The sequence below is a fragment of the Mastomys coucha genome, unplaced genomic scaffold (assembly GCF_008632895.1).
Source record: "Mastomys coucha isolate ucsf_1 unplaced genomic scaffold, UCSF_Mcou_1 pScaffold15, whole genome shotgun sequence".
Taxonomy (NCBI): domain Eukaryota; kingdom Metazoa; phylum Chordata; class Mammalia; order Rodentia; family Muridae; genus Mastomys; species Mastomys coucha.
Window position 1 is genome coordinate 122,542,875 of NW_022196897.1, and position 25,091 is coordinate 122,567,965.

General features: G+C 48.1%; 1 protein-coding gene across 1 annotated transcript in view; it reads right to left on the reverse strand.

Moving 5' to 3' along the window:
* Jag1 (jagged canonical Notch ligand 1) overlaps positions 1-23,258 on the reverse strand; it is a 35,966-nt gene extending 12,708 nt beyond the window's left edge. The window contains exons 1-8 of the mRNA XM_031372046.1: positions 22,659-23,258; positions 21,879-22,184; positions 13,431-13,482; positions 8,015-8,269; positions 6,436-6,496; positions 2,509-2,639; positions 1,745-1,864; positions 786-899 (exon numbers count right to left, since the gene is read on the reverse strand). Coding sequence (XP_031227906.1) covers positions 786-899; positions 1,745-1,864; positions 2,509-2,639; positions 6,436-6,496; positions 8,015-8,269; positions 13,431-13,482; positions 21,879-22,184; positions 22,659-22,739 — 1,120 coding nt within the window. The 5' untranslated portion in view covers positions 22,740-23,258. The remainder of the gene's footprint in view (positions 1-785; positions 900-1,744; positions 1,865-2,508; positions 2,640-6,435; positions 6,497-8,014; positions 8,270-13,430; positions 13,483-21,878; positions 22,185-22,658) is intronic.
* Between the last annotated feature and the right edge of the window lie 1,833 nt (positions 23,259-25,091).

Here is a 25,091-nt window from a genome sequence, read left to right on the forward strand (position 1 = left end):
TTTTTTTGTACACATGGAAAAATCTTATGCCCGTGATTTCCTAGAAAATTTCCCCCCAAAAATCACATATACAGAGGCTGCCTGAGCCCCTGCCAGGGATCTCATTCATTTGTAACGTGTGCCACCCTCTCTCCATAAATGTGCTCATTAAGACTGTAAGACGACTCTCCCAAATGGGAACTGCTCCTGCCCTGGTTAAGGCAGGCCCAGGAAAGGTCGAAAGGCCTGCTGAGTTCCATTAATCACAAAAGCACAGAGGCACCCTAAGACCTCCAGAATACAGTCTTAACCACAGTCCCACGCTGCTCCTAAGGTGTCAGAGATGGTGGTTTTTCAGGCTTGGCTAACCCTCAAAACTTGAGGAACTCACTAAAGACCACAGACTGCCTAATTTTGGAGGATATCGTGTATGACCAGAGTTCTTCACTGAAAAGTACCCCAATAATATGACTAAGCCTTAAAGCTAAGCTGCAACACAGGACAACATTCAGTAGTTAGTTGATCTAAATTCCTCTCCCACAGGTTTGGAGGAGACAGCTCCAAAACACACATGCAAGGGAATCATATTCTATCTACCACAGACCCATCCCCAGCCACCTTAGTGGGTAGGAAAGAGATTCTAGGAATCATACAAGTGCTACTAGACTAAACTGTCGAATGCACCCACCCCTCTGTCACCAAGATAGATATACTCGAACAGCCAAGGTCTCTCCCAGCAACAATATCTATCTCTGAACACAATAATTTTGCAGAACAGACACATGTCAAAACCTGGACTGACTTACTTGTGGAACATGTGGGTCCAGTCCAGCCTGGAGAACACTCACACTCAAAGCCGGAGGAGGTCTCCTTGCAGCTGCCTCTGTTATGGCAGGGATCAGAGAGGCACGCATGCTCGGCTGCATACAAGAGAAAGACAGACAGTCAGTCAGCAAGGTGGTAAGACATGTACCTTTATCCCCTTCCCTCGAGGTCCAGTCCCCTGCCTCGGCTACTAGTTTAAGCAGATGACAAACCAACACCAACAAAAGCAAGCTTGTGATGTAACACTGCTGTGGTGTGACACAAAAGGAAAGAAACTTTCAAATTAAGCTGGCTCAAGGCAGATTTCAATACCTTTTAGAACCCAGGTTCATTTAAAAGCCTGCAACCTACTCAGTTGTCAGCATTTTCTCAAAGCTTTGGGGGTTTCATAGGATTCACAGAAGGTCTGGGTTAACCAGTCTTAACTTTGAAGCTGTTTTCTTTTTTCCACAAGTGGATTCAGCATATTCACACACACACACACACACACACACACACACACACCTATCATGTTTCTCCATGAATATTTTGAAGGCCATATCAAAATAATGCCATCATATTTAGCAATTTTAAATAGGCTAACCTAGCTTCTGTTTACCATCAGTTGTCTAACTCTGTCCTGTCCCTCTTCACTGAGTCACTGAATTTAGCTACAAGTAAATCCTTAGATCCTTTGGTGATCGTCCTTGACCTTAAGCTACCATTTCCAGCTCCAAATTTTTAAGTGTTTTGAGAATTTCCTACAATACATTTTTGATCATATTCACTTCTCCCCCAAAATCCTACCATATCCAATGGCCCTTTTCTATCCACCCAATTTTGTTTCTTAAAAAAAAAAGCAATCAAACAAACAAACAGAAAACTATTTGGTTTTTAAACTGAATGTGCAAGAACAAGAAGGCAAAGGGGACCCCTCCCCCTCCCAGCTCAGGCCACTTACCAATTTCACAGTTGGGTCCTGAGTAGCCCTCTGGGCAGGAACACTGGTATTTGTCAGGACCAGTGTTGCTACATGTTCCCCGGTTGAGACAGGGCTGATGAGTCCCACAGTAATTCAGATCTGCCAAGAAAAATCCCCCAAAGTTAGGAAAGAAACTACGAACTGGTCCCAGTTCTAGGCCATACCAATTTAAAAGGTATGGCTCACTCCCAAATAAATCAACATTAAAAGCAAATTCAAACACAGTCCTAATAAGAACCCCTGTAAAAACTTAAACAGGGCCAGGGGTGTAGCTAAGGTGAGGTCTCAAAGGTCCTGGGTTTAGCCCCAACACCACCATAAACCAAAAGTGGGTATTAGTGTTTGTGATGGTTTGTATATGCTTGGCCTAGAGAATGGCACTTTTAGAAGGTGTGGCCCTGTTGGAGTAGGTGTGTCACTGTGGGTGTGGGATTCAAGACTCTAATCCTAGCTGCCTGGAAGCCAGTATTCTGCTAGCAGCCTTCAGATGAAGATGTAGAACTCCCAGCTTCTCCTGCACCATGCCTGCCTAGATGCTGCCATGCTCCCACATTGGTAATTATGGACTGAACCTCTGAACCAGTAAGCCAGCCCCAGTTAAAAGTTGTCCTTATAAGAGTTGCCTTGGTCATGGTGTCTGTTCACAGCGGTAAAACCCTAAGTCTGTGTTGTTCTATCACATAACCTCAGTTCCGGCCCACTAAGCCCTCACACCACCCCCAAAGGCTTCACACCAGACATACCTTTGTCACAGAGCTGTCCACCCCAGTTGGTCTCACAGAGGCACTGCCAGGGTTCATTGCAGGTGCCGTGGACACACCCTGGGTGAGGGATGCACTTATCGCAATACAGGCCCTGCCAACCATATTGGCACCTGCAGACAAACAGCATACCCTTCCCTTAGCCTTTCAAACAGCCTGGGATGGACATGGTTACAACACACAGCTATTTCTGGTCTTTGCACTTCGAAAGGGCAGGAGTGCAGATTTTTCAGGCTTTCACAGGGTTCTATACAAGTAACCTCACAGTTGGCCCAAAGTGTGTCCTCTCGGCATACCCTGACAAAAGGAGAGCTATCTGGGGAGCAGCCAGCGTGGGGTGCCCTGCACAAAGCCATTCTCTTCTCAGTCTCTCACGAATGAAACCAAGGGGTGGGGATTGGAATAAATCAATCCCAGGTCCTTTTCAGGACGGACCATACAAGGAAAGGAGCCTCTGGTGGCACCAGCTGTGCAACTCTGCAACAATGCACATGAAGCCCCACTCCACTCAGAGTGCACAGAATTCAGGGCCACAGGGTGCCAGGGTAGCACCTCACTGGTTTTTGTAGACTCAAATGGGAAGGAGAACAACCTCCTTACAGAGACCTGGATCTCTAACTCCATCTCTGTAGGAAGGAGAGGGGAAGGACAACACTGGGAACCAATTCATATATAATTTATGACCCATTACCCCAGCCAGGCATGCTGATTTATAGTTATTTCTCACTTTAGAAAAAGAGGGGGGAGGGGATAGGGAGAGGGGAGTCAAACTTGGTTTGTCTAGCTTTGAGAGAGCTGAGTTTCCTTTCTAAGAATTCAAGACTTCTTTTTGAGGTCAGATGGAACGTCTGATGCCCAAACAAAACCACAAACGCGAACCTTCACCTGGGGTGGGTCAGGGCAAGGCCTCAAACTGCTTTTCCCCTCAAGATTCAAGCCCTCTGCAATTTGAACCTCCCTCTCAAAATCAAGTTTTAGCAAAGAGGCCTCGGAAAGGCAGGGACCAGCCACAGGCATGCAGCTAAAGGAGTGAAGATGGAGCAGATGTAGGGCCTGAAGAATCAGCCTAGAGCAGGGCCTAGGGAAATGCAGGATCAGATCCAACTCCCTGTAAGCTTCTCAGCTGTGACTCTGGGGAAAAAAAAAAAAAACAAAACCCTTTGCTCCCCCATCCCGCCCCCCCAACCAGAAGGAAGGGCTTTCAGTTCCAGAGAGCTGGAGGCAAAGGAGCAAATCCTGGTCATGGGAAAATTATAGAAATCTAGCTATTAGCTAATCACACAGGCTGAGAAGCCACTGAACCTTTGAGAATCGGGACTACTTCCTAACTTCTCAAAACAGCCATCTACACCCAAGCACCCACAACTACTAGAATGTGGGGCTTAAAGTTAATCAGACACAGGATTCTGGCGCCTCTAAACTAAACCATCAGTTTAAATGACAACTGATTATTTAAAAGACTGATCTAAGAACAGAGTATGCCACTCGATGGGAGCCATTCTCTTCAGAGGCAGACACCCAAGTCAGTATGAGGTAAGAGGGTGGGAAGCCATTCTGTCAGATCAATATTCTTAAGCTTAGAAGACATGAAGTAACTGATGGAGCCACAGGACTCTGCCCTCTCTCCTTGTCCCAAGTGAAGGATCGTTACACTTCTTCAGTTTGCCTAATAAAACCCAGCCTGACGGCCGAGGACCCAATCAACCTCCTAGTTAATGGAGGCTCGATGCCCAAGCATTAAAAAGCAACCATAGAAGGCCATGGATGACTTCAAACAAAAACAAATAAAAATCCTGACCCCTAACAGAGGCATCTACCACGTTATCCCAGTGTAATGATAGATGATTAGCATCCCCATGAGAAGCTGACTTTCCTGAGATGATGAGTCATAATTAAGTTTGATATTATTGTCAGGCTGGCACGAAACCAGCCTGTACACCCAGGAAGGGGCCACCCAAATCTACCTGGGAACAACAAAATCAGTGAAGGTTTCTCCTGTGGGTGAGTCAACGTCAACAACGACAACAACAACAACAAAAAGCTCATGTAATACATAACCCAAAAGACAACTTTCAGGTAACTTGCCCTGCAACTATTTTGGGAGCAGGACTCAACCTGAACTTCCTTAGCTGGAAGGTTCTGTTTTGATTTTCTTTCAAGGCAGAGCGAAGGAACTGGGCTGGGAGACTATGCAAATGTCGTGTGGGAAAGTTGCACCTTAAGTAAATAGGAGCACTGGTGCATGTCTGGGCAGGGAGTGGGAGGTGAGACTTCGAAAGAGAAAGGGCTCAATTCTGGAAACAAAGCCTGTTGTTCTGGCTGGGAGAGCCCTCCCCTGCCCAGCAGGGTGTTTATTCTGATGACAGTAGCTCACATCTCAGTTGGCCTCGCTGATGCTATCGGAGCAGGGAGCAGGCTCCAAGGCTCGAGAATAACTAGCGCTCTTACTTTCTCCACAAGAGCCTTAATTAGCAGAGTCATTGAAGGCAGGTTTCTACTCTGACAAAGATGCTGTTGGATGCCTCGGTCAGCTGCAACCAGGCACGTTCCTTAGTGGGCAAATCCTGTTCAGGCTTCCTGGAAATCAACTTTCAAAAAGCAGGAAGAAACAATTCCAGGACAACCTGTTCTTAGGTTACTCCCAGCTGCTCTGAATCTCTTCAGCGTCAAGTTAGCACTCCCATGGTTCGGGAAGAGAGCGATGGGTGGGGCTAAGAGTCATCAAGGTTAAACCTATGGGTGACCAGTTAAAGCAGTAGCAGGAGTGTTTGCTGAGGGAGAAATCACTTAGCAAAATTATCAAAGGCAGACTTCTAGGCTCAACCAAGGCCTGGGAAGTCAGTGTCAGTGGTGGGAAACAGGAACTTGCACTTCTAACAATTCTCTGTTAACTCTATAGTTTGGGGGCCAACAGCACTACTAGGGGCCCACCACAGACTCTCAAAATCAAAACCTGTTTTTTTTTTTCTGGTTGTTTGTTTTTTAATAAGAGCATCAGGCACCTTCTATGGGTTTGTGCCTTTAGACTGTTTCAAAACTGACTGGCTCAGTTGGTGCAGTCTTTCAGAGCAAAGGTAACAGGCCTTGAAGAGGGTCCACTTCGTGTCTCACTGAATTTGCTAATTCTTAAAGGCTTCGGGAAGAATAAAGCCCGAGACGAGTCAAGACTGCCACAGACACCAAAGGTATTTCCTGAAACAAGTCTTTTCCAAATTGGCATAATGTACATTTCAAAAAGCCCCCAAAACCAGCATCGGAAGGGGAAACAGGCTGGGTAGGTTTCCGTTTGGTTTCAGTATTGTCCCTGGACCATAAAGAACAGACTTCAAAGGCCAGCAGCAGAGTCTACATTCATCAGGCTCAACCGAGCAGATTCCAACACAGCCATTAACCTCCAGCAAGAGCGTAGCTCCCTCCCGCCTGCAAAGGGGCCAGGAGATTGCACTAATCCCATTCTAAAGAATGCTGGACTTTTGCCTATTGATGGGAAGAGTGGGGGAGGGTGCCAGAGGAAAAGCCAGGGGTGGAGGAGGAGATAAGGGGACACAAAGCTTCATCCCAGTCCAGTCCATTAGCACTTAAGGAAGATTACAAATAGGTCTTACCAATTTACAGAACAGTTAATACACGAAGATGCCAACTATGCCCATTAAGGATTTTGGTTTGGGGTTTTGAACCCCCACCCCCCCCCAGCACCAATGAAGAAGGGTGCATTCCACTAAACAGCTGCTATGATTCAAGAAGCTTTCCATGTGCCTGTTTTGTTTTGTGTTTTCCCCTAGTTTTTTCATCATCCAAAGAAAATAAAGAGGCACATTCACTATGAAGTCAGTTTTTCTGTTTTGCATCAAGGAGAAAAGAGAGAGAGAAAGTGACTGATTACTGGAGTTCAATTAGTTGGTCACTTACCTGCAGTCACCTGGGAGTTTGCAAGAGCCATGCTTGGGACTGCAGCCCTGTCGGCATATAGCTGAAAAAAAACAAAAAAACAAAAAACAGAAAGTTCCATTAGCACTGCCTATGCCTTTCAGGCCACTGTCATGCCAATGGTCTAGGACATAAAATTGGAGGCCCAAATAAACCCAGGTTCAAATTCCAAGGCCATGTCAGTAGACCTTCAAATCACAATACTGTTTGGGGACAAATGATTAGGGAGTCCCTCAGCAAGTTTATTCCTCAAGCCCTGTCAGGGCCTAGTCTCCCCCTCATCAAGAGAAAAAATGAAAACATTCATTGGCCTTCCCTTCCCTAACACTGTCCAGCATGGCATTTTCAGGCGACCTTCCACTAAATGCCTGGCTTCAACAATCCCATATAGCTAAAAAAAAAAAAACACCAAACAACAACAACAACAAAACTAGAAAGGCTAACCTTGTGGACAAGTGACCTCACGAAGCAATTCTACACTCCATTGCAGAAAGACAGACATCTACCGGACACTTAAAAAGGGAGCCCGGACATTAGGGAACTTAAAAGTAACTGCTACAGAATTTTAAAATATTGAACAACTCCTTCTGTCATCAATTCTAGAAGTGGCATCTTTTAAACAAACTGTCACCAGATATCAGAAGACAGGAACACTGCCTAAGAGACCAAATGTCCTGTCCTGTGTCATCCCACACAATTTTAAAGCTAAACAGAGTAGTTTATCTAATGATTTTGCAAGACCAGCAAGGTATATTACATATCCTTGAGGGGATACCATCTGCTGTGCTGGGATCTCCAACTCTATTGCTGGGAATTAGAATGACTTAATTCCAGTATAAGGGGCAATAAGATAGTAAGGGTCTCTAAAGGTTGCCACCTACTCCTCCCCAGCCCCTTTAATGCCACAACCTCAAAGATGCCCAGTGAAACTTGCCGCAGTGACAGGCAAGCTCAGGGGCAGTCATTTCCCATAACACTGTCTGTTCAAACATTACTGGCCTGGCCTGTTCCTGTTTGGCATCAGACTCACTCTCCTCAGAAGCAGCCTGAGGAGATTTGGTAATAGGAGGAAGGAATGGGGAGCAAGATGAGGTCTAAGGAGGAGCTGAGCAAGGATGTGGTCTCAGCTGGGGTCTGACTTCAGTGTGATCCCAGGGGAACCACCAGAGTGTGAATCTTATTCCACAGTGTTAAAGCAAAGGGGCTGGCCTTCATAACATCCCCATCCCCCGTGTCAGTCACTCAGTAACTGTTCCGCTGCAGGGATGGGGCAGAGTGTGGCTCCTGCTTGGCCAAGGACAACTCCCTGGAGAAGGAGCAGCTGCGAGCTGTTAGCAGCCAACACTCACAGCAGCTGGGGGATGGGGACACCAGCTGGTAACGGGACTCTCTGGACAGGGCACTAACAGAATCTTCTACATACAGCATCTTCATGCTTCAGTCTAAGATGACGATAATGTCACTAACCCACTCTGTCACCTGACTGCTGTAAGGGTGAGAACCTGGCACCCAAACGGATAAGCCAACATTTGCCAGTCCATCCAGCTGCATGCATACATACCTTTGTTACACTCAGGACCCATCCAGCCTTCCATGCAGGTTTTGTTGCCGTTTTGGTCACAGGCATAATGTCCAAAGAAGTCATCTCTGGGCCGGCAGAACTTATTGCAGCCAAAGCCGTAGTAGTGGTCATCGCAGGTCACTCGGATCTGATACTCGAAGTGGGCAATCCCCGTGTTTTGTTTCAGTGTCTGCCATTGCCGGCTGGGGTTTATCATGCCTGAGTGAGAAGCCTTTTCAATTATGCTATCAGGTTCTAGATGGGAAGAAAAAGATGAAACTCATTAACTTTCACATTAGCATCTTCTGATTTGACCATTTTGGCTACTTTCAGACTAAAAACACACAGTACAAAAATCAAACCATTTTATATATATATATATATACACACACACACACACACACACACACACATATATATTTTAAAAAAAAAAAAGCAACAAGAGCTTTGTACCCTCATCTTTGGATGCCAATTTACCATTCAAGCTCATTGCCGGGTGCCTGGAAACAGCACTGAATAAATACCCTTCTTCCCCGATCTACAGGCATTCAAGACATTAGAGGTAGGCTCTTGCAGGGATGGAGAGAGGGATGGCTCAGCAGTTAAGAGCACCGACTTGTTCTTCCAGAGGTCCTGAGTTCCGTTCCCAGCAACCACATGGTGGCTCACAACCATCTGTAATGGGATCTAGTGTCCTCTTCTGGTGTGTCTTAAGACACCAACAGTGTACTCACTTATATTAAAAAAATAAAGTCTTTAAAAATATATATGAAAAAAGTTAGCCTCTTGCTATTCAAAGCTAGAATAATCATGCTGAATGCATGTTGGCCAGCAGCATCCGAAGAACATCAGTGTAGCTGCAGTGCACACAAACAACACACTCCATCCACAGATACCTGCCAGCAAAACCTGAGGACCCTTCAAAGAAGGAGCTGCATCAGCAGCAGTACCACAGCTCATTTTCTCATCTGTGCACAATAGGTCCAACAGTGTCTCCTGTTCTAGTGACAGTATTTTTATTTGTTCCTGTTGCCTTTGCCAACTTTTCTAACATATTGCTGCCCACGCTAATTTGCAAAACACTCCTAAATGTTACAGAAAGCTGCCCCTTAGGAAATTTTGTTCTTAAAGAAATTTTACTGTTCCAGACAAGGTTAGTGATTTTTTTTTTTTTTTTTTTTTTTTTTTTTTTTTTTTACATTTTACTTCCAAGTCTTGCTTTAAAAAAGCTCTATTTCAAAATTCTTCACTGAGAGCCAAGGGGTGGATTGCAATACGTGAAAAACAAACAAAACCACTAAAAACCTCGTTTAAGCTGGCACTCCATCAGCAGCAGCAACAACAACAACAACAACAAAAAGAACACAGTACATTCTTCTCATCAGCCTAAGCTGGCAGATATGAGTAAATTCAGCTCAGCCTGCAGACAGGTAGGTTGAGACACTGTTTGTTTGTGTCTGTTTTAAGTCAGGTACCTTAAAGATGGCCGAGAGGCAAAGCAAGTGTCTAGAGCCCAAGCAGTTCTCAGAAGCAGTGTGACTGGCCCCTATCCTGAGGTCAACTACAAGCTAGTCTAAGAGACAGGTACTAAAATAGCTTTACACCCCAGGAGCAAGGAGTGCAGCAGGATGTGAGCAGACAAGGCTCTAAGTCAGCACTCAGCCTGGTGCTGTGTTTGTTTTCTTAAACCTGCCAGTCATCACCTTGTCAAACTCAAGGCCACCTTGGAGAGGCAAGGTAGGACCTACTTGCAAAGTCTTTGTGATTCCTGCACACCCACACCACTGTTTTTCTAGGCCTTGAGCCTGTGCTCCTCGACAAAGCTAGACAAGCCCTACAGGTGACCAGGAGAACAACTCCTGGGTGGCTCCATGGACAACCAACACAGCCCCAGCCAGTCTGGACCGTGGTTTGGGCAGAGCAAGCCTTGAACAAGCCCGAGTACCTGCAGGCTTACATCCAGTAACATGTAGAACCACGTGCAGGTAACACTGGACTGGAGTTTTTGCAATTACACACAGACCAAAGAATGGCAAGAAATGCCTCTCCATTAACTGCCTGTTTGCTTTGCTGGTTCAGTTGAGAAATGTAGTGGGCTATTATGGTGTAGCTCTAAGAGCTTAATGAAGGAATTATTAAGCACAGTAGCCATGTCGCAAAGGTGTTTTAATGAATGACTGTGTATAGTTCAGTGCACTTTCTACCTAACTTTCAGGAAATGCTGTGAAGATAACTTCAGAATCCACAGGGGGGATGGGAGGCTAACAAAGCTATGGAAATAACTTTACAACCACTGAGGCATGAGGCTACAAAATATGTAGCATGCTTTCCACTGTCTGGGTTACAGAGCCCGAGTGTTTACTGTGTGATGATTCTACACTGCCACCTGATTCAGCTCTCCCATTAGCTTAGACCACGAAGTGCAGGGGGCAGCTCACCTGGGGTAGCTCCAGCCTTAGGGCTAGAAAAGAATATTAGCATACTTCCCTGTAAATGTCACCGGTATAAATATGCATCATGAAGCATACACACAGCCTTGTACACCCAGAAGAGGAGGAGGAGGAGGAGGAGGGACCACCAGGAACACAACTCAAGGGTCAATCAGAAAACCTAGAGAATGACCTTAGCTGAAAGAAGTCTATGCTATATGGAAAACTTGGTCTCAAGGACTCCTGGTTATTGCTTGTCCATCAATCAGATCAACGTTACAATATACTAAAATCATTTGCCTGGATGGAAAAAGAGAAACTTAGATCTATAAAGATGCTAGACTCCTGAGCCACATTAGGAACCACCGGAAGACTGAGGCTGGGAGCCAGCCTTGGAACTTCAGAAGCACCTGGGCTTAATCTGGTCCAGACTACACTTGAGTTTTTGCAAATATACACAGACCAAAGAATGGCAAGAAATACCTTCATTGGAGATAATTACAGAGCTGATGTGAAAAGGAATTCTGACCCACACTTGGGGATCTGCCTATGAGTTACATGCAAAGCCAGGATGTTTGCAACTTGATGAACTTTGCAACCAAAGAACAGCCTACACTACTGGGCTCCTTGGCATCCTCAGATGCTTTGTAAGGGCAGAGGGTAAAGAAAACCAAGCGCCAAACATACAAACAGTGCACACAAAGGTCCTGAGACAAGAAAGAAACTCAATCCACTCCAGGATACAAGTGAATAGAGAATGGCTAGGATACAGACACAGTAGACACGGTGTGTTAAGGCAAGCCATCAGGAAGACAAGGCATACAAGGATCTGACCCAAGAGCTACAGGAAGCCAGTGAGCTGTTAACTTTTACCACCAGGGTGACCATCAAATGTTATGATCAAGAAAAAAAAAAAAAAAGATGGCCCAAGAATGAAGAAGATATTGAAAGCTGACCAGAGCCAGTAAGGATAGACCATGTAGTAGTAACACTAACTCTGAAGGTACAAGCAGCCAGTGAAGTGGACCAGAGCAGCAGTAGACACAGCAGGAGGCAGCTGGATTCATATGGAGAGCAAAAGACCAAGACTATTCAGAAGTTGGAGGCTGTGTAGATATGGATGCTAAATAAAGTATATAGGGGCATTCTAGATGAATGGCTCATGGCACTGGCTATCCAAATACTGGTGCTTGTCATCCAGAAAGGGCTCCATTAAAGGGGAGTGCTCTTGGACCTCCAATTTGGCTTTGACTCTAGAATTTGTGATGCCTTGAAAATATAAATGAAAAACAAAGAGCATTGATAGAAAACTGATAAACCACAAAGCCTAAGGCTCATACTGTCAATTTCTATAACTGGGATGGACATCTGTGACTATGTCTCACTTTCTAAAAAGTGAGATCTGAAAGCAAGCTGTTCTCATCTCAGTCTTCTTTGTCTCCTGGTCCAGAGACTAGTTACCCCAGAAAGAAATGAGATATCCAGGAGTCCCAAAAATGTAGGGATTTCCGTTGACTGAAAATGTGGAAAACTATGGGGAACTGTGGACAGGTCACAGATCCCTGGAGGCATAGCCCTGGAGAGTGAGATGACAGATAGCTTAACAAAGATTCTACAGATGATGGGCAGAAATCCTCTCACGGCCTCAGTTCCAGTACCAGTGCACTCAGAAGGCTCACTTCTGTCCCCTACCAATCGCTTTGTACATTAAGGTACAATGACAGAATGTCCACACTGAGCTCAGTCTTTTGTGGGGAGGACAAACAGGTATCCATGACCTTGGCTGTCATCAACCATAGGCAAAGCCTGGCAGAGTGTCCTACCACCACCCTCAAAGCATAAATGACTGTCACAATGAGAGCTCAGATCCTGGCCTTCCACAAATCCCCTCCCAGGCAGGGCTGATGTCTAAATAGCGGAATACCAAAACAAGAAAATAACCCCCTAGTGACAGGCAGCCTGCCTCATACCATGGCTTGGCAAAGGATTTCGTGATCCTAAGAGGCCCGACGAGCCAGCCACGTTGAACTACCATTGAGTTTATGTGCAGCTGTCACTATGCCCATGCTCTGAGTACTCAGTACCTTCACTTATGGTAGAAAAACAGTGATGCTGACAAGGGAATAAGGCATTATTAGCAGTGAAAAAATAAAGAAAACAGTCAGGAAATGAGAGAAGTAAGAGGTGCAAGGCATTCTGGGAGCTGAGGGCAAAGGCAAATGCAAAAACCAAACCAAACCAAACCAAACCCTGGATCAACAGTCTCCGGAACAGATCAAAAAATATCAGAGTAAATCAGGTTTTCCAATGACAACCAGGCTCTGGTGATAAAAGAGGAACTATCTATTTCAGTGTGAGGGAGAACATGTTACATTACAGTTGACCACCATCAGCAGAGCACACCTTCACTGCCTCTCTACCCGCCTAGCCACTTCTCTGCAGGCCTGAAAAGCAACCTGCCCAGAAAACAGAGCCATCTTTCAAAAGGGACAGGGCAGGTCATGACTGCGGGGGCTCTGAAATTCTGCTTCAATGGGAGGTTTGTGGTGAGCAGTGTGGGAAACTCAGGCTGGCGTGGGGCTCACCTGCCCACCAAGTGAAATTTAAGGTCGGTCTTTAGAGCCCAGCACCACCCTTTACAGCTTTATCTTTCTGATGAGAGATTAAATGCTCACTTAAAGTTTAAATGGACTTTAAAAAAGTCACTACTTTGATCCTTTAGCAGTCTACAAGGTTTTAAAGTTGTAAAACCATTAAGATCTCTATCCAGAGATAAACTACGTCCCTTTCTGCAAGGCCTGAATAAACTGGGAGTCTATTCTGGCTACTTAATATTTCAGTTGAAAGTTCTAGAAGTTAAGGAATAGACTCCACGGACAGGTTTGGCCCAGGTGGGGGTAGGGCACTGGAGACTCTCCTCTGCATGGCCAAGCACTGTACTTTAAACACACCAGCATTTAAAGAAGAATTCCTGATGAGATACTTACGAATAGTGTCATTACTGGAATCCCAGGCCTCCACCAGCAAAGTGTAGGACCTCTGCAAGACAGATAAGCAAAGTTTAGTGATTCAGGTACAGGGGTCAACTCTACGATGCTGATGCCGCCTGCAATCTCTGGCGCTCTGGTACCAAAATTGAAGGCAGAAAAAAGGCAACAGGGTATTTGAAGCCAGCCCAACCTCTACTTTCCTCTGCAGCACTCTTCACAGGTTGATAAATAACTCCTTTCACCTGGCAGGGGCACTCTGGGGCTCACACCCAGCAAGCCAAGTAGCACAAAGTCCCGATCAGAAACTAGTGTCTCCCTATATGGGAACGTGTAGCATATAGGTTTCCCAAAACTTTTCAGCATGAGAAAAAAAAACCCACACAAAGAATTTATCCCAAGCCAACCCTACTCAGGTATTTGTAGTGAGAGAGAACTGCTAAGGTTACGCTTTGGGCCCTGGTGGGGCAGTCCCCAGGGAGGCCCCCTTTTCCTTTTCAGAACCCCTTTGAAAGCCCTGTCTGTGTGAGACCATCCCAGCTCCCACAAGTATCAGGTGACTCTAGGAAAAAGGAGGGGTAAGGCTCAAAGACTTAAGACAAAGGCAGCAACCTAGCTTCCATGGTGGGGTGGGTTGTGGCTGTCTGTGGGAGAAAGCACAAAGGAAAAGGCACCGCACACCCATGGGTTATGTTTATTGATGAATGTATCTGTCAATAAGATCTAACATTCCTGGAATAATCAGTTCAGTAACTAAACAATTCCCTGGAGGCTGGCAAGATGCCAGTTATCCTACTGAAGTAATTTTTTTTTTTTTTTATCTTCTAAGTGTCTCTGAATCCCATCCTCTCCTCTTCCCCAAGACCAAAGTCATTAGCAAATTTCCACTTCTACTCCAATCTTCACTTACAACAGGTACTGAGGTGACTCTCTCACCAAGCCTATCTGAGGGATGGAGAAACAGAACCGGAACAGGTTTGTGCAGCAAGGCTCTGCCACTGGTACCAGCCCCTGCAAATGCTTCTGTGGCTCAGATAACCACAATGCCACCAGAAAAGACCGCTGCCAGGGGAAGAGATGGCACCGATAGGGTAAAGGCATGAGAGAAAAGCAGGTTTCATTCATAAATCAAGGCAAGCTCACTCCTCTTTCGGTGACACAGCAGGTCTGCTCTGACGACAAAAATATCTTGTGATAGGCCCCTGCTTTGGAATTCAGCCGAAATATGTTTCATACTTACAGCAGGATTCCATTTCGTTCACTGATAACTGTGGGAAAATGCTCACAAAGCAAGCAAAACCGGGCAAGCTAGGACACATACCCAGTGCTCTCCTGTTAGTGGTTGTAGGTCCAAATACATTGTTATTGTCGTTAATATTTTATTAGTGAAAGTTACACCTTATTTACAGCCTCTTTAAGTTTCCTGGACTTCCTACAAATTATAGGACTCTTCCCGAAGAGCAGCAAGAAATTATATTTCTCTACTGGTTCACGGTGAGAGCCAAGTCGAAATGAGGCCAGATGTGTGGCTGATTCTGTATAATTAAGCCCTTCATTTGTTGGTCACGTTGAGGCCCACATCCTTCACTTCAACAATATCGCTGTAATTAATCCTCTGACTAAATGCATTGATACCGAGAGTTTTGACAGACTTGCACAAGCACTAAACACACATCATACCCACAAACACCACTGCAAAGGAAGGTGCCTTGGAACTAGCTGGCGCAGCAGTATTAACTCAGCTTCATATTCAAGGCAGAAGGCATCTTTAGACCTTGCACAAGAACTTGTAAGATCAAGCCACCTGCCAGGTTCATCTTGGACTCAAAAGTTGCTGACCAACATTACCCCAGCTGGATGGAAAAGAAATGTACCACAGCCCCGTGGGCTGGCGGTATGATCCCTTAATCAAGTGCCTTCCTTTTGGGGGTTGAAGGTGGGCTAGAATAAGGATAAGGGCTTGCAGAGACAACAGCCAAGCCTGGACTTTGCTTTCTCTTGAGAGCATGCATTAGAGTTCCAGGTTTCCTGGGGCATGGGTGCCCTGCCTTCAGAGAAAGGATTCCCTCCAAGGCTTCTATTAAGAGGCATTCTTCCCTCCCACTCCATCCCCACACTATAGATCAACAATCAAGATAATTTGGCAATGATTATTAGTTGCTAGGGAGCTTTAATTTTTCCCAGGCCCACGCTTGACCTCTGTACATCCCCATCTATATGTCCAGACACTGAGATTTTAGACCATGTGGACCTCATGCCACTCAAGCAGATACATAGTCACGGATCACCCACGTGTGACTGGCTGCTACAAAGCCCATCCTCAGCAAAGGCCAAGTCCCCAGTCCTAAGGGAGTTGGTAAGGGGCTTCGAAAGGCAAGTTTTGCTTGATCTTAACTTTACACCCAAAAGGCAAACAACAAGCAAATCCTGAGTTTTGCTGTGGTTCAAACAATAAAAGAAACTCTGAAGAGTTCCCAGACTTCACATTTTGTCCTGAGTCTTCCCAGAGTAGTAGTCTGAGGGGCACAACAAGAGGCACAGGATAGTTACCAGATCTTCCATCTGGATTTGCAAGTGAGTCACTTTTGCCCCTTCCCAGCTTGAGGCTCAAGGACATCTGGCAGCAAGGCAGGACTTCCAGTCTTGTGAAGCATCAAAAAGTACTGGTCGGCTTTCAGAACGGCCTTTTGGGAGATTTCCATACAATTTTTACCCACTGAAGAGTCTTGGCATCAAAGCCCTCAAGGCATACCACAGTCACCAGGTCACCTTACCAAGGCTGGGCCACCGGGCACCTCCTCCTATTCTCCACACTTGAGCTGCTGGTCTAGGGTTCATTCTTTGTCCTGCCCCACTCTATGGAGGTTACCTTGGCACTGGGCAAAGCAGTAAGCACTTAATTGCCACATTAAGCAGGGGGGGGGAGGGATGTAAGAAACAAAGGTGATTGTGTTGGCAGCTGGGAGCTTCCTTTTCCTGGCAACAGTGGTAGCCAAACCAGGCCTTAAGAAGCGGCTGCCTCCCCTCCTGCCAAGCTGACGGACACAAACAAACAGCCATCCAAATGGCACGAGTGGGGAGTCCAAAACCCCAGACCGCTGCGACAGGCAGGCCCGCCAGAGGCATGCACATCCTGGGAATGCCCCGAGTGCCAACACAGCCATTGTACACAGCCTGCTGGCCCCAGGTCTGTCAGGGGCCCTGCATGCGCTCTGCTGACTCAACTGTTGCTTCCTGTCACTTGTCCTGTATTAGCAGTATTTCTGGAGAGGCCCCATTCTTCTCTGTAATCCTCACTTCAGTCAGTCCAGCCAACCCTATTGTCTTGCCTGCGTCTGGGTGGCCAGAGTATAAAATATTCCAGTCACAAAACATGTGAAACAAAAAAAGAGTTCAGAGAGTCCATGTGTGGGCACACACAATTCCTGTCTTTTGGGGTTTAGGCAAGGTGAGGGGTGACAAAAAGACCACTCTCCTAGTGCCTGCAAGCTGAGGCTCCAGTCATCGAAAGCAACCATTTTTGCAGGATTTGACATGTCAATAGAGTGTGATCTGGCTACAAAGAGTGATTTTCTCATCAAAGCCCACCTCAAAGACTCACCAAGGGGCCCTGGAGCTCATATCCAGATTGGAGGCTCTCAACGAGAGGCCCCTAACCCTTTTCCCATCATTACCCTTACCTGTTTGAAAGGCATCCCACTGATAATTAAATGCACCAGTTACAAAAGGGTGGTGGGGTTAATAGATAGAATACCACAGAGCCAGCCAAGCACAACCGTCCAGTTCACACAGAGCAAGCCCGAACAAGAAGCCTTTCTACTTATTTACCAAAAGTGCATAAAAACTGGGCTGATCTGGTAGAGGACTCAGCTGGATTATTTACATGCCCCCTTTAACCACTAGGAGCCACCCTGGGAATGTCTTCCCTGTCCATGTGAGCTGTTACTGACACTATGAATAAGGACCAAGGGGCTGCTGTGGGCCATGCAGTAACCTAGCAACAGCAGCTTTCTGAGCCCAAGACTCACCTCCCTTCCCATCCTGTCAGAGTCTTCACTTTCAAACCTCCAGATACGTCTTCTAGCCCTTGGGGTGGGGGGAATGTTTATTTTGTTCTAATTATTGTTAAAGTATATTTAAGGGCTGGAGCCAAATGTCATTTCTGAACAGTTTAAATCCTATGTCTCTAAAACTTTACCAAGAAGAATTCTCAGGAATATTTGTCACTATGGATTATCAAGCTAGCAGTATGCACATCCACAGAATATGCACCCGTGAATAAATAATCTATGTGAATAATCTAGAAAGCCTGACACTGGAGCCAAGTTAGGCCTTTCCACAACAGGAGCATGGCTACTCAGAATCTGGCTCCCTGTGATCCTGTTTTCACACGTGAAGGGAAGACTCCTTATGGCCTTGGCCTTGTTTGCTCACAAAGAGCCTTTTCCCTTCATGGTAAGTTCCCCATACGCCCTCTGTACAAAGTGCCCCTGAAGGTACCATTGTAAAGATGTTAGGCAGCATTCAGGTTGCTGGCTCTGTAGGTTTTCCTCCACTACAGTGCGGCTGCCTCTGCTTCTGAGCAATTCAGCTACCGGCAGCACTGAGCCTAAACTTCATTATTCTCTACAAATGGTCCAAGTCCCTATAGAACTATGGGTGTGGAGCTGGGGGGTTGCAGATTCTTGTAAGTACTGGAGGCTTGAGCAAGTTGCTAAGGAACAAGATAAGGAGGAAGAAAACACAGAGAGGGCTATACCTGCAGAAGGAAAACTATTAGAAACCAAGAAAGTACTCCAGGTCAGAGCTATTTCAGAGTGCTTGCAAGCCACTCTACCTCCACGCTCCCCAAAAGCCCAGTAAAGCAACTTAAACATTTGAGGCAGATTTCTTAAACCAACAACAACAACAACAACAACAACAACAACAACAGATGTTCTCTCCATACACAGAACATCCCTGTGCAAAGCACTTACACAAGGGCACTGTCGGCACACAGGCTAAGCACATAGGTGAGGGTCAGAAAAAAAGCTAACTTAAAGAGAGCCTTATTCCTCTCGCTTCCATGGGTCCACACACAGCTAGAGGAAAGATGGCAGACATCATAATCATACCCAAGGTCTGGCAATTTAGATTCTGCGATTAACCACCTGATGGCAACTTGACTCTTAACTCCTGTTATTTAGTTACTGAGGCTATAAGAGTGACAAGGGCTCAGGCTGGCCTCCTCTTCTGCTACGTTAGTCACGTTTCATTGGCTTTTCCTAAAATAATTAAAGTTGCTCTCAGCAAGACTCTGAATGGGGTCAGTGGTATTTAAAGATAAAGCCAGACACTCCTGTTGCTTTACCCCCAAGTCATTACAAATTTAGGGCCACCAATGCAGCCATATGACTGAGGTTTTCAGAAACAGAAATAATTACACTAATGCATTTTTAATGAGCAGGCACTACTGGGATTTTGAGCTAATTTGGAGAGGTGCAAATTAACCATTTTGGTGATTTATTAATGGTTATTCCCAAATCATTTCTTGTTAAGCCCAATTACCTGTCATAACTATGCTCTTATCAGCTAGTATCCAAATTGGAGAATAATAAATCAAGCTAGTAGCTGCAAGTTGAGCTCCCTCCCAGCATGGATGACAACCCACCCAATCAGAAGCACAAAGCTAACACTGGGGCCAGAGCAATTGATGTAGCCCAAGGGGGAAATAACCGAACATGATACTGGTATGGCAGGGACGTCCACTTCAGTGTCTCACACGCTGGGATGTAGACTGTGTTCCGATCCTACCAAATCATCTCCTTCTTTTCCTCTCTGGGCCACCAACAGGGGCCACACTATCAAACAAAAGATGGGAATTACATGAACTTTTCCACCAAACTCGCTTCACCAAACACAGTGTTTCCCTTCTCTGTAAACCAATTTAGGAGTACTTAGCCCAAATGACAACTGTGCCTGCTTAGGGTTGGCAGCTGATGTGGCTAGGAGGCCAAGGTAGGCCAGAGGCTTTGTTTGCTTTTTAAATTATGTCCTACTCTGGAATGCCAACATCCCCACACACCAATTCTACTCTACTGGATCCAAGAAGGAGGAGGAATAAAAATTAAGTTTGTGGTGCTTGAATTCAAACCCAGGACCTTTAAGAACGATAGTTAAATACCTATTTCGATGAGCAACACCCCCAGCCGGTTTTAAAAACAAGCCTCTCGTGTTAATTACCAAAAGTGATTGAAGCTGTGCTACCCACCAACACTTGTGAAGCTTAAGGCTTTCGCTGAAGCTAAGACTCACCCTGGAGCCATTCTTGGAAGTTACAGACAGCAGCGGTTCTCTAACCACATTGAGGAAAATAAACTAAAACAACACACACACACAACCAAACTTCAGTTTCTCTTGGGAAGTTCAGCTTGTGTTTCACAGGAGGCCTGTTTGGGGGCAGCAGTGTTGGAGACTTCTTTAGGAGTGATCCATGTACTTGGCCCAGCTTCAAAAAGAGCCACATTCTCGGTGCTGACCCAGTGGGTCTCCCCTCTTTCTAGAAAAGAGTCTATTTCATGGTTGGTGACCCGTGGGGCCCGAAGGCACTGAAGAGTTAGGAGCCCAGCAGTGGTGGCAACCTTCCATCCCCTCACACCATTTCAGCTCCTTGCGAGGAACTCTCTCTCCCAGGTGTCAAAAGCAGACGGCCACACTTCTGGGTCACTTTTCCCCAGCCAGGCTGTGGAGCAAGCCTGTCTGTTTTCATCCAAGCCATCCTCCCTCTGACCCCTCTCTCCAAAATAAACCTCAGCCAGGCCTGCCGTTTTTTCCACATCACTAATAAGATTCCTTTTATGGTCTTGTGAAAAGCGAGGGGCTCGGGACTTATCCCAGGGCGGGTGGAACCACCTGCAGGCCCCTTCCTCCAAACACAGCTCAAGGGCAGCCAGTATTCACCCTGAGCTCGTACCCAGCCAGATTTAGAGGTGGCCAACCTCTTTAGCTTAAAGTTCTCCCTAATAGGGGATTAACAAACAAGACAAACATTCTTTGTAAAAGTGAAATCCCACAACAGACACAGCCCTCAGATCTGAAGAGATTTCACCTACAGCGGCAGTCCCCTGCCAAAATAAGACCCTTTTAATAGCATGTTTTCGATAACTGTCTTATCGCACCCACTGCAAAGGCCAACTCCTGTAAACGCAGACTTTAAGAGCCAGCTCAGCTTCACACACAGACAGAGCCAGACAAGCTTCTCTCCCGCCCCTCTTCAGAGTTTCAAATCACAGCCCAAAGCCGCGGGTAGGAGGCAGCAGAGCGCACCCCATCCGAGCACGTGGCGGAAAGCAATCCTCCGGGGCACAGAGCTCCCCCTCTTACCACCCACCCTCGGAGCTCAAGCTTGGCGGAGCACCAGTCCTGGCAGCGAGTCACGCCTCCTGAACAACGGGCACACCCCCCACCATTTCCCTTTCCTCCCCTTCTGCAATCGCACCCATCTTCCTTCCACCCATTTTGGGATGTTGCAAGGGTTCTGCTGCAGTCTGCCAGCGGTATGCTGGCCTCAAGCAGCTCCGAGGGCCAAGGGGCAAAGATGAGGACGCACGCAGTTGCACCCGCAAACACTACTTAGAGCCGGGCTGCCTCTTCTAAGCCTTACCACGGCGCGGGAAGGGCTCTCGGAGGCCGGGTGCCCTCCGGACGAGAATGCGCGCCCGCCCTTCCCGGGGAAGTTTGCAAACACAGCTGTTCCAGAACTGGGGAACCTCTGGGAGCAAGGCAGCCAGGGCTACACGGAGCGGGGGCGGGAGGAAGGGGCCGGCAGGGGGCGGAGGTTTCCAGACTAAAGCCTGGACGCCAGCCGGAGACAACCCCCCTCCTGCAGCCATCCAGGCTGGGAGAGCACCCCTCCAACACACCAAAATCTCCCCCTAGAGCCGCGGGAAACCCGCTCCCCCACACCCTGCAGGAAGGACACACCCGCCCTCGGGGCGGCTCACGGGAAAGGGGAGGGTGCCAACTTGGACGGCGTTCGCAGGGCAGACTAGGCGCAGTCGCCTTCCACCGTACTTCGAGTCTTAATTAGTTAAGCAAAGAAATCATCTAGAATGACCTCCTGGTCCGGGATGGTTATTGCAAGTAGCAAGCCTAAAATTAACATCCTTGCGTACTTTGCCCCAGCAATGCTCGTCAGAGACCCCATTTCGGTGCGCTTAAGCAGACACCACACAGCATGGAAGACCCGCCCGGCTCATCTCGTTCAAGGTCTAGCTATAGTCTGGACTCTCAGACTTGCCACCCCCAAAGCCTCTCAATTTGGTGCCAAGTTTCAATTGTCATTAAGTCCTTCTCAAGGCAATATATATATATATATATATATATATATATATATATATATATATATATATATATATATATATGGCTCGGTCACGCGTTCAACTCTGTCCCCGCGAGTCGCTCACTCACCGGCCAGGCGAAACTGAAAGGCAGTACAATGCGATTACGGTCGTTGCCGCGGCTGGCTTTGAGATTGAAGGTGTTGCCCCCGATGACAGGAGTAGACCCTGAGCCGAAGCTGCAGGGTCCCCCGGCCGTGACGCGGGACTGATACTCCTTGAGGCACACTTTGAAGTACGTGTCACACTCGTCGCGGGTGCACTTGCGGTCGCCAGGGTTCCGGGCTCCGCCGCAACAGTTCCCATTCTGTAGCTCTCCGTTTACGTTCTGCATGGACAGGATCTCCAGCTCAAACTGACCCGAGGCCCCGCACACCTGCCAGCGAGGAAGGAAGGTCAACGCATGAGAAAGTTTTCTCTCAAAGTGGAGGTGGAGACTCTTTGACCAACAACCCCCCCCCAACGCCACCCCCCTCAAGCTGCCAAAGATCCTCAGTGGCAAGTGAAAATAATTTTGCAAAAACTAGGTTCAGGGATTAACCTGGTTCAGGGGCATAAAAACCACAAGTGGGGGAAAACTAAGACCAAGTGCCCCGAAAGATCCTGAAAGTGTAATGATCGCATTCTGCCCAGCCTGGAGGAGTTTATCTTTCGAGGCCAGGGGCTCCCCTCTGGGGAGCCAGCGTTCCCACACCGGGTGCAGCCTCTCGGGTGAAGAGTCAGGGTCAGGGAGCCTTGTACTCAAGGGCTCCGGAGCTTGCCCTGGGAGGCACAGCCGCTCGCGTCCAGAACGCCAAGAGGGAAGGGAGAGGACCGCGGGGAGCAAGAGCGGGAGAGAGAGACTCTTTACCTTGGCTCGCAGGGCACAGAGCAGGGCGAGCAGAAGGCTCAGGGGGCGCCCGGGCCGGCCGCGCGTCCGTGGGGACCGCATCGCTGCGCCGCGCGCCGCGGGCACTCCGGACGCCGCCGCCGCTGCTAGCGCTGGTGCTCCCGCCGAGGCTGCCGTCGTCGCTGCCCCCGCGGCCGCCGCGTCCCGGCTCTAATATACTCCGTGGATTGGAGCATGCACGACTGGAAAACAACACTACTTTTCAAAAGCCCTTTCAAGAGCCGCGCGTTCCAGAAGGCAAAGAGCCCGGCCTCCTTTTATTATTCTGATCGCTTCTTTGAGGCGCTCCCCCCTTCCACCTCTCGGCTTTCTTTCCTTCTCTCGCGCTCCCCTTCTTTTATTATTATGATTATGCGCAGCCTTTTATTCCCTTTCAGATCAGCTGCATGAAACGCCGGGGAGGGAGGGGAGAAAAAAAAAAACCTGAACCTAGCTCGCCGGCCGGCTGCAGGTAACACAATGACGCGTGCCCGCCTGGCTCTCGAAGGGACCCGGAGCGCCGGTCTGGGAGCCGCGACTCCGGCTGGCCACCTCTTCTCAACACGCGGAACAAGGCGCATGCGCGATGTTAATATTCATAAGGGGCGTGTCGTGCATTGGACACGCCCCTTTCCTCCGGGTTGTCTGGGAGGGGAGGAATTGAGAAGGGGTTGGAAGTTGCGGGACGGACCGGGTGGCATGGCCGCCCAGGGGCCCCCCACACGCAGACCACTGCCCCCGGGGAGCCCGGGCCATGAGAAAAGAACCTGGAGGGAACGTGGGGGAGCCCGTGGCCCTGAGAGGCGCAGAGCGCCCCCTCTGGACCGCCCCCTCGGTGCAGGGAAGGCCTGGGCTCCCGTGCAAGCCCCAGGTGTAGGCGCCGCGGTACGGCCGGCGCAGTCGGGGCGGGCGGCTTCCGCCTTCGGAGCCGCCTGCGTCAGCTGCGGCTTTCGCCCCGGGGAGGAGGGCCTGCCCGCCGGGAACCCGGGCTGCTCCCAGCAAGCGAGCTCTGAGCCCTGTGCTGGGGGCGGCGAGACTGGCGCGCTCGCAGCCGTCTCCTCGTCCCGCAGAGGCGACCTGGGCAGACGCTGCTGGGAACTTAGAAAAAAACTTTCCCGGAGCCAGACTTGCCGCAAACTCGAGGGAAAGCCTCGGCCGCGCGCCATCCCTTCCCAAATCCCAGTCCGTGGAGCCTCGGAGGGGCTCCCAGCGTCGTTTCCAGACCGCACCAGGGGCAGAGGCGTTGGGGAAGCAGAGGGAGAGGGCGGCGGGCACCCGGGGACTCAGCCCCAGCTTCGGGAAGGGCTTGCTGAGACGCCGAGGGCTCCGCCAGCCTCCCTCCCCGGCGCAGTGGCGGGACTGCACCTGTAGGCGGCCTTCGCGCTGCAATCTGGGTGGCGAGGCGCGGCCTGAAGAGAACCTAACCGCTGTCGTGGGCCACAGAATTTGGCTTCTCCTGGGTGGTGGTGGAAACCGATGCCATTTTCCACCTTGAGGCAGGCCTCGCAATTAGCAACGACACTCCTGGTCATAATCAAGGTCAAAGGGAACCCAAAGGCTGGCTGAAGCCTCTGCCAGCTCCATTCCAGGCAGGTTTAAACCGAGCTCTTTAGGAAAACAGATTCCCATTAAAGGACGAAAAGAGTTACATGCCTTGTATTGGGCCTGTCGTGATCTGTGTTCCGAGATCTGTTTAGCGCCTTAAACCTTCCAACAGGGCAGAATGGGTAAAGGGAAAAATAGTTTCCACCATGCTGAACATGACAACATAACAATATAGGTTATTTGTGGCTATGTTTAAAGAGTGGCCCAGCATAGTGCCCAATACCATTTGTTGGGGTCCAGAAAGCAGATCAGTACATTGGTTCAAGGCTACCAGACATGGTTCAGCAAATTGGGCATTTTAACCACCTGAGATAGGTGATTTCTTAATGACAATGCATCACATTCTTAACCATTACCGGGTAACTTAGTCCATAATTGGGAAGGGCATATCCCAAATCAGAATGAGTTTGCAACTGGTCACAGAAGCACCTATGCAGCAGCCAGCCACCTGGGCATTTCCCAGTGTACCCAGTCCTCCTTCACCCAATTATCACGAATGCAAAGCATCCCATTTTCAACATTAATCCAACACAGGTTTTTTCCACCGAAGTTTCCAGAAACATAATAGTTCTCACTTCTTATTCAACTCCTTACTTTTACTTCTAGTAGCCAAGTTAGGGTGCTCAATAACACTCTTAAAGCAAAGGATTGGTGTTGTGAAAAAGCCACATTGCCCACAAAGGCTGGAGTGGTCTTAGAATCTGTGTTTCTTGAGGTCCCAAGCTCTAAAGCTGTTTTAAATGTAAAGCTGTATCCAATAACGCATGCCCTGTGTCCCACACTAACCCCTGGAAGGAGGCTATGGAACTA